We start from the raw sequence: 15,900 nt of genomic DNA, 5'->3' as shown, positions 1-15,900 counted from the left end.
TATTATTATTCTCTGTGCCTGTTACCTCATCTGTAAAATGGGGATGGACTGTGAGCCCTCCGTGGGACAACCTGATCCCCTTGTAACCTCCCCAGAACTTAGAACAGTGCTTTGCACATAGTAAGTGCTTAATAAATGCTATCATCATTATTATTATTATTATTAGAAAAGCAGCGTGGCTCAGACTGAGCCCCCTCCTGCCCCTCCTCCACTTCCCCATCCTCCCGCCTTACCTCCTTCCCCTCCCCACAGCACCTGTATATATGTATGTTTGTACGGATTTATTACTCTATTTATTTATTTATTTTATTTGTACATATTTATTCTATTTATTTTATTTTGTTAATATGTTTTGTTTTGTTGTCTGTCTCTAGACTGTGAGCCTGCTGTTGGGCAGGGGGCCGTCTCTGTATGTTGCCAACTTGTCCTTTCCAAGTGCTTAGTACAGTGCTCTGCACACAGTAAGCGCTCAATAAATACGATTGAATGAATGACCAGACGAACGAACGAATGAATGAGAAGGCCTCTCTGAGGAGAAGTGTCCTGAGGGAACCAACGAACGAATGAATGAACGAATGAATGAATGAGAAGCATTGTGGCTCAGTGGAAACAGTGCGGGCTTGGGAGTCAGAGGTCATGGGTTCGAATCCCACCTCCCCTACATGTCTGCTGTGTGACCTTGGGCAAGTTACTTCACTTCTCTGTGCCTCAGTTCCCTCATCTGTTAAATGGGGATTAAGACTGTGAGCCCCACATGGGACAACCTCATCTCCTTGTGTTCCCCCCAGTGCTTAGAACAGTGCTTTGCACATAGTAAGCGCTTAACAAATACCAACATGATTATTATTATTATTATTAAGGCCTCTCAGAGGAGAAGCATCCTCAGGCGGCGGAGGCGATGGTTAAAAAAAAAAAGCTGTGGCGCATGCGAACGGATGAATGAATGAATAAATGAATGAATGAATGAATGAGGAGGCCTCTCAGAGGAGAAGCGTCCTGAGGCGGAGATGGTAGAAAAAAAAAAAGCTGTGGCGCATGCGAATGAATGAACGAATGAATGAAGGAACGAATGAATGAATGAATAATGAGAAGGCCTCTCTGAGGAGAAGCGTCCTGAGGCAGTGGAGGCGAAGGTTAAAAAAGAAAAAAAAGCTGTGGCGCATGTGAACGAACGAATGAATGAATAAATGAATGAATGAATGAGCAGGCCCCTCAGAGGAGAAGCCTCCTGAGGCAGTGACAGTAGAAAAAAAAAAAGCTGTGGTGCATGCGAACGAATGAATGAATGAACGAATGAATGAATGAGGAGGCCTCTCAGAGGAGAAGCGTCCTGAGGCGGAGATGGTAGAAAAAAAAAAAAGCTGTGGCGCATGCGAATGAATGAACGAATGAATGAAGGAACGAATGAATGAATGAATAATGAGAAGGCCTCTCTGAGGAGAAGCGTCCTGAGGCAGCGGAGGTGAAGGTTAAAAATGAAAAAAAAGCTGTGGCGCATGTGAACGAACGATTGAATGAATACATGAATGAATGAATGAGCAGGCCTCTCAGAGGAGAAGCCTCCTGAGGCAGTGACAGTAGGAAAAAAAAAAGCTGTGGTGCATGCGAACGAATGAATGAATGAACGAATGAATGAATGAATATGGAGAAGGCCTCTCTGAAGAGAAGCGTCCTGAGGGGGCGGAGGCGACGGTTAAAAAAGAAAAAAAAAAGCTGTGGCGCATATGAACAAACGAATGAATGAATGAATGAACAAATGAATGAAGAGAAGGCAAGTGGCTCAGTGGAAAGAGCACGGGCTTTGGAGTCAGAGGTCGTTGGTTCAAATCCCGGCTCTGCCAATTGTCAGCTGAGTGACTTTGGGCAAGTCACTTCACTTCTCTCAGCCTCAGTTCCCTCATCTGTAAAATGGGGATTAAGACTGTGAGCCCCATGTGGGACAACCTGATCACCTTGTAACCTCCCCAGCACTTAGAACAGTGCTTTGCACATAGTAAGTGCTTAGCAAATACCATAATTAGTATTAGTATTAAGGCCTCTCGGAGGAGAAGCGTCCTGAGGCGGTGGAGGTGATGATAAAAAAAAAATGTGGCGCAGAATGAATGAATGAATGAATGAGAAGGCCTCTCTGAGGAGAAGCATCCTGAGGGACCGAACGAATGAATGCTTGTAACCTCCCCAGCGCTTAGAACAGTGCTTTGCACATAGTAAGTGCTTAATAAATGCCATTATTATTATTATTATGATGATGAATGAATAATGAGAAGGCCTCTCTGAGTAGAAGCGTCCTGAGGCAGCGGTGGTGACCCGTTTTTTTCAAAAAAAGCTGTGGCGCATACGAACGAATGAATGAATGAACGAATGAATGATGAGAAGGCCTCCCAGAGGAGAAGCATCCTGAGGCTGTGGAGTCGATGATAAAAAAAAAAGGTGTGGCGCATGCGAACTAACGAGTGAATGAATGAATGAGAAGGCCTCTTTGAGGAGAAGCATCCTGAGGGAACAAACGAATGAATGAATAAATGAATGAATGAATGAGAAGGCCTCTCTGAGGAGAAGCATCCTGAGGGAACGAACGAATGAATGAATGAATGAATGAGAAGGCCTCTCTGAGGAGAAGCGTCCTGAGGGAACGAACGAATGAATGAATGAATGAATGAGAAGGCCTCTCTGAGGAGAAGCGTTCTGAGGCAGCGGAGATGATGGTTAAATTAAAAAAAAAGCTGTGGCGCATGCGAGCGAACCAATGAATGAATGATGAGAAGGCCTCTCGGAGGAAAAGTGTCCGTAGGGAACGGACGAATGAATGAACGAATGAACGAACGAACGAATGAATGAATGAATGAGAGGGCCACTGGGAGAAGCGTCCTGAGGCGGCAGAGGTGATGGTTAAAAAAAAAAACAAAAGCTGTGGTGCATGCGAATGAACTAACGAATGAATGAGTGAATAATGAGATGGCCTCTCAGAGGAGAAGCGTCCTGAGGCTGCAGAGGCGATGGTTATAAAAAAAAATGTGGCGCATGCGAACGAAGGAACGAACGAATGAATGAGTGAATGAGAAGGCCTCTCTGAGGAGAAGCGTCTTGAGGGAACGAACGAATGAATGAATGAATGAACGAGTGAGAAGGCCTCTCTGAGGAGAAGCGTCCTGAGGTGGCAGAGGCGATGGTTATATATTTAAAAAAACGCTGTGGCGCATGTGAACGAAGGAACGAATGAATGAATGAGTGAATGAGAAGGCCTCTCTGAGGAGAAGCGTCCTGAGGGAATGAACGAACGAATGAATGAATGATTGAACGAGTGAGAAGGCCTCTCTGAGGAGAAGCGTCCTGAGGCAGCGGAGGTGATGATAAAAAAAAAAGCTGTGAGCGAACGAATGAGTGAATGAATGAATGAGCAGGCCTCTCTGAGGAGTAGCATCCTGAGGTGGCGGAGGTGATGGTTAAAAAGAAAAAAAGTTGTGGTGCATACGGACGAATGAATGAGAAGGCCTCTTTGAGGTGAAGCGTTCTGAGGCGGCGGAGGCGATGGTTAAAAAGAAAAAAAACTGTGGAGTATGTGAACAAACGAACGAATGAATGAGAAGGCCTCTCTGAGGAAAAGCGTCCTGAGGGAACGAATGAATGAATGAATGAGAAGGCCTCTCGGAGAAGAAGCATCCTGAGTCGGTGGAGGCGATGGTTAAAAAAAAACAAAAAGCTGTGGCGCATGCGAACGAACAAATGAATGAATGAATGAATGAGAAGGCCTCAGAGGAGAAGCGTCCAGAGGCGGCGGAGGCGATGGTTAAAAAAAAAAAAAAGGCTGTGGCGCATGCGAATGAATGAACGAGAAGGCCTCTCTGAGGAGAAGCGTCCTAAGGCGACGGAGGCGATGATTAAATAAAGAAAAAAGCTGTGGCGCATGCGAACGAATGAATGATGATAAGGCCTGTCGGAGGAGAAGCGTCCTGAGGGAACGAACGAATGAACGAATGAATGAACGACAAGGCCTCTCGGAGGAGGAGCGTCTTGAGGCGGCGGAGGCGATGGTTAAATAAAAAAAAGCCGTGGCGCCTGCGCAGTGAGGATCTCTTGCCCCCCTCAAGTTAAACAGTTCAGCCGGCCAGACGCCCCCCTCCGGCCCCGCCCCATTTCCTGCCGGCGGAAGGCCAGGCGAGACCATTACGTTCGGGGAGGGGGGGGACCGATCCTGGGGTCGAAGAGAGGGAGGAGCAGCAGGAGGGAGAGGGAGAGGGTTCACTTCGGTTCCTATTTGTGTGGATAGTCTGGTTGTCGGGGTGGGTTTCCCCCGCTTGGAGGGAGGGAGAGGGGGTGAAGGGGGAAGGAGGAAGTGTTTCCCCCCCCGCTCCGCGGCCGCGGTGGTGCGGTCCGAAGGGGAGGGGAGAGGAGCGGCGGCGGGGCTGGGAGTCGGGCAGTGAGGGGGGCGGCGGCGCCCGGGGCGGACGCTGCTCCCGTCCGGCCTGGGGACGAGCGAGCGCCATGGGGGCCCCGCCGCGCGACTAGATCGGCTGAGGCGGCGGGGAGCGGCAGTGGCGGCCCCCTCCCCCCGGGGGCTCGGGCGGGATGTTGCGGTGGATCCGGCAGCAGCTGGTAGGTGTGTCCGGGGGGGGGGAGGAGGGGGGGGCGGGCCGGACCGGGCCCGTGGGTGTCCCTCCGGCCCGCCGCCGCGGCCGAGCTCCGCTTGGGGCTCCGGGGCTCGGCGCCCATGGGGGAGGAAGGGCGGGCCCCGCGCCGGGGGACGGAGCCCCCCGCACAGCTCGCCGGGGACTGTTCTTAGACTGTGAGCCCCCTCTTTTAGACTGTGAGCCCACTGTTGGGTAGGGACTGTCTCTAGGTGTTGCCAATTTGTACCTCCCAAGCGCTTAGTCCAGTGCTCTGCACAGAGTAAGCGCTCAATAGATACGATTGATTGATTGATTGACTGGGGAACGCCCTCACCCCGACCCTCACCCAGTCCTTGCCCCCATCTCTGTCCCTGCCCCAGTCCCTTTCTCTGTCCCTGCCCCTGTCTCTACCCCTCTCTCTGCCTCAGTCCCTGCCCCTTTCCCAGTCCCTGCCCCGTCTCTATCCCTGCCCCTGTCTCTGCCCCAGCCCCTGTCCCTGTCCCAGCCCCCGTCTCTGTCCCAGGCCCTTCCCCTGTCTCTGTCTCAGACCCTGCCCCTGTCTCTGCCCCTATCTCTGCCCCAGTCCCTGCCCCTGTCCCAGTCCCTGTCTCTGCCCCAGGCCTTGCCCCAGTCTCTGCCTTTGCCCCGGTCCCTGCCCCAGTCTCTGCCTCTGCCCCAGTCCCTGCCCCGTCTCTGTCCCATTCCCTCTCCTTGTCCCATTCCCTTTCCCTGTCTCTGTCCCATTCCCTTCCCTGTCTCTGTCCCATTCCCTTTCCCTGTCTCTGTCCCATTCCCTTTCCCTGTCTCTGTCCCATTCCCTTTCCCTGTCTCTGTCCCATTCCCTTTCCCTGTCTCTGTCCCATCCCTTTTCCCTGTCTCTGTCCCATTCCCTTTCCCTGTCTCTGCCCCAGTCTCTGCCCCGTCCCTTCCCCGTCTCTGTCCCTTCTCCTGTCTCTGTCCCAGACCCTGCCCCGTCTCTACCCCTGCCTCTGTCCCAGTCCCTGCCTCTGTCCCAGTCCCTGCCCCTGTCTCTACCCCTGTCCCTGCCCCCATCTCTGTCCCTGCCCCCGTCTCTGTCTCTGCCCCCATCTCTGTCTCTGCCCCATCTCTGTCCCGGCCCCAGTCCCTGTCTCTGCCCCTGTCTCTACCCCAGTCCCTGCCCCCATCTCTGCCCCTGTCCCAGTCCCAATCCCAGCCCCTGTCCCAGCCCCTGTCGCAGTCCCAGTCCCTTTCTCTGCCCCAGTCCCTTTCTCTGCCCCAGGCCCTGTCCCTGCCCCAGGCCGTGTCCCTACCCCTGTCCCAGTCCCTGCCCCAGGCCGTGTCCCTACCCCTGTCCCAGTCCCTGCCCCAGGCCGTGTCCCTACCCCTGTCCCAGTCTCTGCCCCAGGCCGTGTCCCTACCCCTGTCCCAGTCCCTGCCCCAGGCCGTGTCCCTACCCCTGTCCCAATCTCTGCCCCAGGCCCTGTCCCTGTCCCTGCCCCAGTCCCCGCACCAGTCCCTGCTCCTGCCCAGCCCCAGTCCCTGCCTCAGCCCCTCTCCCTGCCCTGCCCCTGTCCTTTTCCTTGCCCCAGCCCCCTCCCTCTGAGCCACTGAGCAAAACGACCCTCCCCACCCCCGGTCAGGGAAAAGGACTTCTTTATTCACTTTTTAAAAAAATTTGTTTAACGCTTACTATGTGCAAAGCACAGTTCCAAGCTCTGGGGAGATGACAACATAATCAGGTTGCCCCACGGGGGGCTCACAGTTTTAATCCCCACTTTTACAGATGAAACTGTAACTGAGGCCCAGAGAAGTGAAGTGCCTTGCCCAAAGTCACACAGCTGACACTTGGCGGAGCCGGGATTTGAACCCATGACCTCCGACTCCAAAGCCCGTGCTCTTTCCACTGAGCCACACTGCTTCTCTTCTTCCCTCTTCGATGGTACTAAGCATAAAGATGATATTAAGCTTCCCTCTTCGATGGTATTAAGCACTTAACAATGTGGCAGCCACTGTACTGGGGTAGGTACAAGCTAATCAGGGTGGACACAGTCAACCGGGGATTAAGCTCCCGGTCTTAATCTCCGTTTTACAGAGGAGGAAATAGCGACTCGGCCAAGGTCACACAGCAGGCAAGTGGCAGAGGCGAGATTAGAACCCAGGTCCTTCGGCCGCTCCATCCATCAGGCGGCATTGCTCCTCCATGCCTGCCTCAAACCTCATTTTCCTGGGCGGAAACAACCTTTCCGGTACTGGTTTGGCCTGTTTCTCTTCCTCTTGCAGGTGAAACTTTGCAACCTTGGCTTTTTCCAGCTTCCTCAAAAAAACTGGAGGAAGCGAGGACCTTTCAAGAGAATAGACTGAAACGTTGACCAGTTTATCAAAGCACATGGGACGGGGTGGGGGGTGGGGGCCCTTCTGGCGAGGATGATGATTAAAATAATAGTAAATTCCCAACCGCCCCAGAATTAATTCCCAGAGCCGATCTCCGCAGAGAGAAATCTCTCCAGATGAATGCGACTTGGCAGCTCTACCGTGAAGTAATCTAGAAAGAAGGCAACTGACAATTAGGAGACACATCTCGCCGGTTGTGAAAGCCCAAACCGATCTATCCAAACTGGTTTCTATTTTCCTTCGAAAGCATGTTAGTAAAACCAACCGAAAATAGTTAATACGGGCAGTGCCAAAATCACAGTTAAGAAAGTGGAAGATTCCCTTGGATGTTGAGAGGTAGATTTCTCGTTTTGTGGCCTGTAGACATTAAGCTGTTTGCTGATCCTTAGTTGATTTTGCCCTCTAAGGTAATGAAGTTGGTAATTATTTTGCCAACTTGTACTTCCCAAGCGCTTAGTACAGGGCTCTGCACACAGTAAGTGCTCAATAAATACGATTGAATGAATGAATGAATAATCATCAAATGTTATATAAGCTTTTGAGTATGGGTAGCTCGTTTATCTATTACACAGTAAACTCGGGAATTTAGGAGGCGCAGTGCCTTGCCTTTTCAGAGACAGAATTGGTCATAGATCTGACGATCCCATTGCACGAATATTTTGTTTGTCAAGCATATATTTTATACAAAACCGTGGAAAAGGGGAGTAATTGAGGTAAAGGAGCGGGCTTTGTCTGAAAGAGGAGGAAGACTGGGGTTAGGGAAGGTCTGGCAGAGGGAGAGAGTTGCCAAGATAAATATGACAAAAGCAAATTTACAACAACCACAGGAACCATCATTAAAAACTGCAGTACAGTAAAGGAACCGTTTCCATGTTTCTCACTGCTCCAGGGAGTGTGAGAAATCTTTTTTAAGAGAAGCAGCGTGGCCTAGTAGAAAGAGAAAAGGACTGGAAGTCAGGTGAACGGGGTTCTAGTCCTTCCTATGTCACTTGCTTGCCGGCTAAGTGACCTTGGGCAAGTCACTTAACTTTTCTGTTCCTTAGTTTTGTCATCTGTAAAATGGGGATTCAATATCTTATCTTTTATTTTGTTAATATGTTTGGTTTTGTTCTCCGTCTCCCCCTTCTAGACTGTGAGCCCACTGTTGGGGAGGGGACTGTCTCTATATGTTGCCAACTTGTACTTCCCAAGCGCTTAGTACAGTGCTCTGCGCACAGTAAGCGCTCAATAAATACGATTGATTGATTGATTGATTTAGCCGTTTTAGACTATGTAGACAGGGACTGTGCCTGATCTGATCGTAGTTCAGTGCTTGGCACAACATAAGCATGTGAAAAATACAATCAATTTCTCTCACTTTTTCCTTCAGCTAGCTTTTTATGAGTTCTGCACACGCTGTCTCCAGTGGCTGTTTATTGAAATAAAACCAAAAAGGAAACCTGATCTCACATAAAATTGATTAATTGATTATTTATTCATTCAGTGGTATTTATTGAGCGCTTACTGTGTGCAGAGCGCTGTACGAAGCACTTGGGAAGTACAGATCAGCATCGTATAGAGACAGTCCCTCCCCAACAACTGGCTAACAGTCTAAAAGGGGGAGCTAGACAACAAAACAAAACATGTAGACAGGTGTCAAAACCAGCAGAATAAATAGAATTATAGGTATATGCACATTATTGAGCGTTTACTGTGTGCAGAGCACAGTACTAAGCGCTTGGGAGAGTACAGTATGACACAGTTGGTAGACTCTCCCTGCCCGCAACACATTTATGAGTTGCTAGACTTTCCCTGCCCGCAACAAATTTATAAGATGGCCAGTCCCGCGGCACTTATGAACATATCTGGAACTTATTTATTTATATTAATGTCTGCCTCCCTCTCTTGACTGTAAGCTCTGTGGGCAGGGAACATTCTCCCAACTCTGTTGTATTCTCCGTGGCACTTAGTTCAGTGCGCTGCGCTCAGGAAGCGTTCAGTAAATATGATGGATTGATTGATCGAATGATGGTGCAGTGTCTGAGGGGAACTCATTCTTGAGCCACTGGGATTATAAAGTGAATAATAATTCAGTGTTTTATATTGTTAGACAGGGGTGTGTGGGGGGGGTTATTGACCTATGAAAAATTCCCGCTGTCCCATTTAAAAATTGGCCACAGCAGGTCAGAGTTCATCTGGAAATCAGTGACTTGAAATGTCTGCTTCTCCTTTCCCCTGATGTTTTTTCATTTTAATTGTAGGATGACATTTTGGACTATTGATTCCAGAGAGAGTACTATTTGTCAGGTTGATACTTGATACTTGGTAAAATATGAAAATTCAAAGTTTGAGATTGAAGGGGAGGGAGTAAAAATGCGAATTGAGCTTGTTAACCTAAATTATCCATTAACCCCAAATTGGTAAATATAAAATTACCATTTTTTATCCTTTTTTTTTTTTGGTAATAAGCCATAAAAGCAACACCTTTTTCCTCCCAACTCTAGTAGCATCATCGGGCTCAGCCCAGTTGACCCTGATGCTGTAGCAAAACTGTAAATTGGTTTCTTGATTCAAGTTTGAAGAGCATTTAAAAAATGAGTCCCAGATGTGTTTATTTCTAGACTAAAAGTAATTATACTTATTTAAAATATTCATCGTTTAAATGTCTCTGGAAACTGCTTGATATTTTTTCCAATATTTATGTAAAATAATTGCTCATGTCGCAACTGAACCCGAATCAAGTAACATCATGGTAACTACCAGGGTTACTTTGTCTACTCTAAATTTAGCCTACAACTGTTGATCGTCTGCCTGTTTTTGTGCCACACAGGATGGTTGACAGTTTCTTCGTATTTTTGTTGTTCTGTGTTTTCGTCCTTATCTCTTGTACCCCTCGGTATAGGTTCATGTGTGTGTTGTTTCCTGCTAGGTTTTAATAGGAAGGAAGTGATAGAATGAGATGAAGAACTGGGGCTGAGCTCTCATTGTGGCTGAGGAGAGGCTTTCTCTGACTCACCTCTTGTTTCCCCACCTCCTGTGCTCTCTTTCACACGTTGTCTACGCACTTGGGTCTGTCCTCTTAAGCACTTAGATACCCACCCCACCCCTGAACCCACAACCGTTGGCTGCAAATCTTTGTACTTTGGTACTTCTTTTCTAGACTGTAAGCTCATTGTGGTCAAGGAATCTGTCTTATATTGTTATATTGTACTCTCCCAGGTGCTTAGTACAGTGCTCTGCACACGGTCTGTGCTCAATCAACTCACTGCTCACTACTCACTACTCAACTACTACCTCACAGAGACCTCCGCTGTCTCGACCCCATCCATCTTTCTGAGCACCTCACACCCCACCTCGCCTCCCTCTCCTCTCTACCCAATCTTGATGATCAGATTACTGCTCTCAACCCTACCCTCTCTACTCAGCTCGACTCCCTTGCTCCCCTTTCCCTTCGCCGCTCTCAGACCACTAACCCACAGCCCTGGATCACTGCCACTGTCCGCCTCCTTCGCTCTTATGCTCGAGCTGCTGAACGCTGCTGGTGAAAGTCTAAACACCATGCCAACCTCATTCACTTCAAGTTTATCCTTTCCTTCCTTAACTCTGCTCTTTCCTCTGCCAGACAAAACTATTACTCCTCCCTTATTGACACCCATGCCCATCATCCCCATCAGCTCTTCCGTACATTCAACTCCCTTCTCAGACCCCCGGTTCCGCCCCCTCCTCCTTCCCTCACCCCCAACGGTCTGGCCTCCTACTTCATTAATAAAATTAAATCCATCAGGTCTGAGCTCCCCAAAGTCACTCCCCCGCCCCCCAACCCCCCAGCTCTCAACCCTCTCCGCTACTCTCCAATCCTTCCCAGCAGTATCCTCAGATGAGATCTCCTCCCTCCTCTCAAGTGCTACTCCGGCCACCTGTGCTTCTGACCCCATTCCCTCTCATTTTATGAAATCTCTCGCTCCGTCCCTCCTCCCCTCCTTAACCTCCATTTTCAACCACTCACTCTCTACTGGTTCCTTCCCCTCTGCCTTCAAACATGCCCACGTCTCTCCTAACCTAAAAAAAACCCTCTCTTGACCCCACCTCACCTTCTAGTTATCGCTCCATCTCCCTCCTACCATTCCTTTCCAAACTTCTTGAACGATTCGTCTACAAGCTCTGCCTTGTCTCCCTCCTACCATTCCTTTCCAAACTTCTTGAACGAGTCATCTACACTCGCTGCGTAGAATTCCTCAATAACAACTCTCTCCTCGACCCCCTCCAGTCTGGCTTCCGTCCCCTACATTCCACGGAAACTGCCCTCTCAAAGGTCACCAATGACCTCCTGCTTGCCAAATCCAACGGCTCCTACTCTATCCTAATCCTCCTCGACCTCTCAGCTGCCTTCGACACTGTGGACCACCCCCTTCTCCTCAACACGCTATCCAACCTTGGCTTCACAGGCTCCGTCCTCTCCTGGTTCTCCTCTTATCTCTCCGGCCGTTCATTCTCAGTCTCTTTTGCAGGCTCCTCCTCCCCCTCCTATCCCCTTACTGTAGGGGTTCCTCAAGGGTCAGTTCTTGGTCCCCTTCTGTTCTCTACCTACACTCACTCCCTTGGTGAACTCATTTGCTCCCACGGCTTCAACTATCATCTCTACGCTGATGACACCCAAATCTACATCTCTGCCCCTGCTCTCTCTCCCTCTCTACAGGCTCGTATCTCCTCCTGTCTTCAGGATGTCTCCACCTGGATGTCTGCCCGCCATCTAAAACTGAACATGTCCAAGACTGAACTCCTTATCTTCCCCCCCGAAACCCTGCCCTCTCCTTGACTTTCCCATCCCTGTTGACGGCACTGCCATCCTTCCCGTCTTACAAGCCCGCAACCTTGGTGTCATCCTTGTCTCCACTCTCTCGTTCACCCCTCACATCCAAGCCGTCACCAAAACCTGCCGGTCTCACCTCCGCAACGTCGCCAAGATCTGCCCTTTCCTCTCCATCCAAACCGCCACCCTGCTCGTTCAATCTCTCATCCTATCCTGACTGGATTACTGCATCAGCCTCCTCTCTGATCTCCCATCCTCCTGTTTCTCCCCACTTCATTATACTTCATGCCACTTCCTGGATTGTCTTTGTCCAGAAACGCTCTGGGCATGTTACTCCCCTCCTCAAAAATCTCCAGTGGCTACCAGTCAATCTGTGCATCAGGCAAAAACTCCTCGGCCTCAAGGCTGTCCTTCACCTCGCCCCCTCCTACCTCACCTCCCTTCTTTCCTTCTCCAGCCCAGCCCGCACCCTCTGCTCCTTTGCCACTAACCTCCTCACTGTGCCTCGTTCTCGCCTGTCCCGCCGTCGGCCCACGTCCTCCCCCTGGCCTGGAATGCCCTCCCTTCGCACATCTGCTAAGCTAGCTCTCTTCCTCCCTTCAAAGCCCTACTGAGAACTCACTTCCTCCAGAAGGCCTTCCCAGACTGAGCCCCCTCTTTCCTCTCCCCCTCCTCCCCCTCCCCCGCCTTACCTCCTTCCCCTCCCCACAGCACCTGTATATATGTATATATGTTTGTACATGTTTATTCCTCTATTTTACTTGTACATATTTATTCTATTTATTTCATTTTGTTAATATGTCTTGTTTTGTTGTCTTTCTCCCTCTTCTAGACTGTGAGCCCACTGTTGGGTAGGGACTGTCTCTATATGTTGCTAACTTGTACTTCCCAAGCGCTTAGTATAGTGCTGTGCACACAGTAAGTGCTCAATAAATACGATTGAATGAATGAATACGATTGACGGACGGACTGACTGACTCCTAGCTGTAATTTATTGTTTGTCCTTCGCTAGATTGTAAGGTTCCTGAAGGCAGTCCATCTGTTATATTGTGTTACATCGTACCCTCAGGGGCTTAGTACGGTGTTCAGTACCCAATAAGTGCTCAGTAAATACCATTGATTGATAGGGGAAGAAGTAAGGGCAAGGATAATAAGGGAAGATGCATGATTCACCGGAGCATTAAGTGCATTGGTGATGACTGTGCCAGCAATTTTAATATTATACATTTCCAGCCCAAGTCAATTTTACCTGATACCAGAATGAAACATTGAAAATATTGTGGGAAGTCTGTCTTTAGAAAGCCGAACGTCAGAATTGTTCTGCCAAGAGCACTGGGAAAAGACGATATTATTGCCGTGCAATTTAAAGGGTAAATTGATCAATCTTAGAAAATTGCACCCTGGTACAGAGGTGCAAACCTCTCATTTTGAGTCGGAGGGAGAGGAGGAGGGTGAAAAAGGGATAGGAGATTTAGTGCGTGTGACGACTAATGGGCACCTGTGCCTCGGTGTAGATACAGCTTTTAAAGTAAGTAAAACTGCTTTATGCTTGTGATACGTACTATTGTTAAATCTTAAGTAAACCTTTAGGCTTCATCTTCTAAATTAGTATACCTCTACCTAATTGTGAAGGATATATACGTTTAGGAAAGTGGAGTTCAAACGTGTCTCCCGACCCTGTTATGTTGTACTGTCCCAAGTGCTTAGAACAGTCTTTTTCACACAGTAGGGCTCCATAAATATGATTGATTCTTCAGTAGTACTTATTGAAAACCCATTGCGTGCTGACCACTGTACTAAGTGCTTGGGAGCAAGATTAAATCATTAGTTAGCAAGATGAATAGTAGTATATTGAGTAATAGACCTTACAAGTTTGGGACGTTGTAAGCTCCAGCGATTGCGTGTACAAGTGCTCTTGTATTGAACTCTCCCAAGTGCTTAGTACAGTGCTCTGTAAGGGGAGGGAGTTCAGGCCGGGGATGGACATAGGAAAGGGGTTGGTGATGAGATAGATGAGATCAAAGCACAGGAAATAGGTTGGAATTAGAGGAGTGGAGCGTATGGAGAGAATTGTAGCGGGAGATTAGTGGGATATAGTAGGAGGGTGAGAACTGATTGAATGCCTTAAAGCTGGTGGTAAGCAGTTTCTGTTTGCTCCATCTCTGGATGGACAACCATTGGAGGTTTTTGAGGAGTGGGAAGACATGAGCTGAATATTTTTTTAGAAAAATGACCCAGGCAGCAGAATTAAGTCACGGTCTTAATCCCCATTTTACAGATATGACAGCTGAGACTCAGAGAGGTCAAATGACTTGTTCAAGGTCACACAGCACACAAGCGGTGGAGCTGGGATTGGAACCCAGGTCCTTCCGACTCCCAGGCCGTGTTATAATTTATTTTAATGTCTGTCTTTCCCTCTAGTCTTTCAGCTCGTTGTCGGCAGGTATCATCTATACCTACCCTTTTGTTTGTATCGTTTGTATTGAACTCTCCAACTGCTTAGTACAGTGCTCCACTCACAGTAAGCACTCAATAAACGCCACTGATTTATTGATTGATCCAATGGGCCTCAGAAAGACACCCTATGATATCCAGACAATTATTTACCGGATTGGGGGAAAGAAATTCTCATAGAGGAGAATAAGACTTGGTCTCTGACCTTCCAGGGGCACATCATTTACGAATGAGATGGGGAAGGGTTTGGCCACAGGCACAGTGGAAAAGGTGAAGTAATATGAAAGCAAAGATGAAAGTAGAGGACAGAGTTCCTTGTCCAACAGGTTTTGTGGTGAAGGCAATCCTGGGGGGCTTCCAAATGCCTCTGCTCGGGATACCATGATCCCAGCCACAAGCAACCCCTTAGTGCAGTGCTCAGCACACCGTTTAAGCGCTCAATAAATACGATTGAATGAATGAATCAGACACTTCCCAACGTTCCAGGCTTTGTGGAGTTGCAGCTGCAGCTTGTAGCCCAGGGGTTTCGCTCGGGAGTTTAGTGGGAAGAGAGGCTAAAGGTGGGGCTCCTACTGCCCCACCGCCCGCTCGCACCCCCAGCCCGCATGCAATCAATCAATTGAGTGCTTACTGTGTGTGAAGCACTGTACTAAATACTTGGAAGAGTACAGTATAACAGTTGGTAGACACGTTCCTTGCCCACAGGGAGTTTACAGAGGGAGAGACAGGCATTAATATAAACAAATTACGGATATGTACATAAGTGCTGTGAGGCTGAAGGTGGGGTAGATAAAGAGTGCAAATCTGAGGGTGAGGCAGAAGGAAGTGGGAGAAGAGGAAATGAAGGCTTAGTTGGGGAAGGCTTCTTGGAGGAGTTAAGGTGGGAGAGGGCAAGGTAGTTGAGTGCTTTAAAGCCAGAGGTAAGTTGTTTGATGCAGAGGTGGATGGACAGCCACTGGAGGTTCTTGAAGGGTGAGGAAACGTGGACAGAACAGTTTTGTAGAAAAATGATCCGGGCAGCAGGGTGAAGTATGGACTGAAGGGAGACATGCATAGGCAATGTCAAGACAGGGAGCTCTAGGTGCCACAGTGGGAAGGTGGCAGGGATTTCCAGGAGTTTGATTAGGCAGGGCTATGGAATCTCCATAGCACATTCTGAGGTTGATGTCTTAGGGTTCCGACCCACGGGTGAACACTTTATGGTTTGCAGAGAGGATGCCTCTAAATAAAGCGTGGAAATTAGTCCCAAGAAACCACTGGCCTTTTGACTGCGTTTTGTCACTTTTGACTTAGGAGCACACTTTTTTCTGTTTTTTGTGTAGTGGCCTAAATGCCATAACTTCTTTACCTAGGCATACTCCATTGTACAAATGAAACTTACTTGAGAGACACGTTACTCTACCACGAATACGGTTTTCACCGACAGATACTTTCCGATGACCTACCAGTGGTTCAACCTCGCCCCATATGGAATTTCAATTCAGGGAAGTGATTGTTCAACTAAGTACTCCCACTGTGGTGTTTTTATTCATTTAACTTGCTACTTTATCGGTCTTCATTTTAAGACCTTAACTTCCTTCCTAAGAAAAACACTGAACAGTGATTTCTTCGCGGAATTACAGGGAGACTTATCTTTAATGCACAATTTTGGGCTAGAAACTACATCATGCCCAATAA

General features: G+C 48.7%; 1 protein-coding gene across 1 annotated transcript in view; it reads left to right on the top strand.

Moving 5' to 3' along the window:
• Nucleotides 1–4,541: 4,541 nt before the first annotated feature.
• ATP11B (ATPase phospholipid transporting 11B (putative)) overlaps nt 4,542–15,900 on the top strand; it is a 195,507-nt gene continuing 184,148 nt past the window's right edge. Inside the window, exon 1 of the mRNA XM_038748670.1 lies at nt 4,542–4,593. Coding sequence (XP_038604598.1) covers nt 4,567–4,593 — 27 coding nt within the window. The 5' untranslated portion in view covers nt 4,542–4,566. The remainder of the gene's footprint in view (nt 4,594–15,900) is intronic.

Source organism: Tachyglossus aculeatus, chromosome 1 (genome assembly GCF_015852505.1).
Source record: "Tachyglossus aculeatus isolate mTacAcu1 chromosome 1, mTacAcu1.pri, whole genome shotgun sequence".
Lineage (NCBI taxonomy): Eukaryota > Metazoa > Chordata > Mammalia > Monotremata > Tachyglossidae > Tachyglossus > Tachyglossus aculeatus.
The sequence above is the reverse complement of the archived record's forward strand: the minus strand, read 5'-3'. Positions and strand labels throughout refer to the sequence as shown.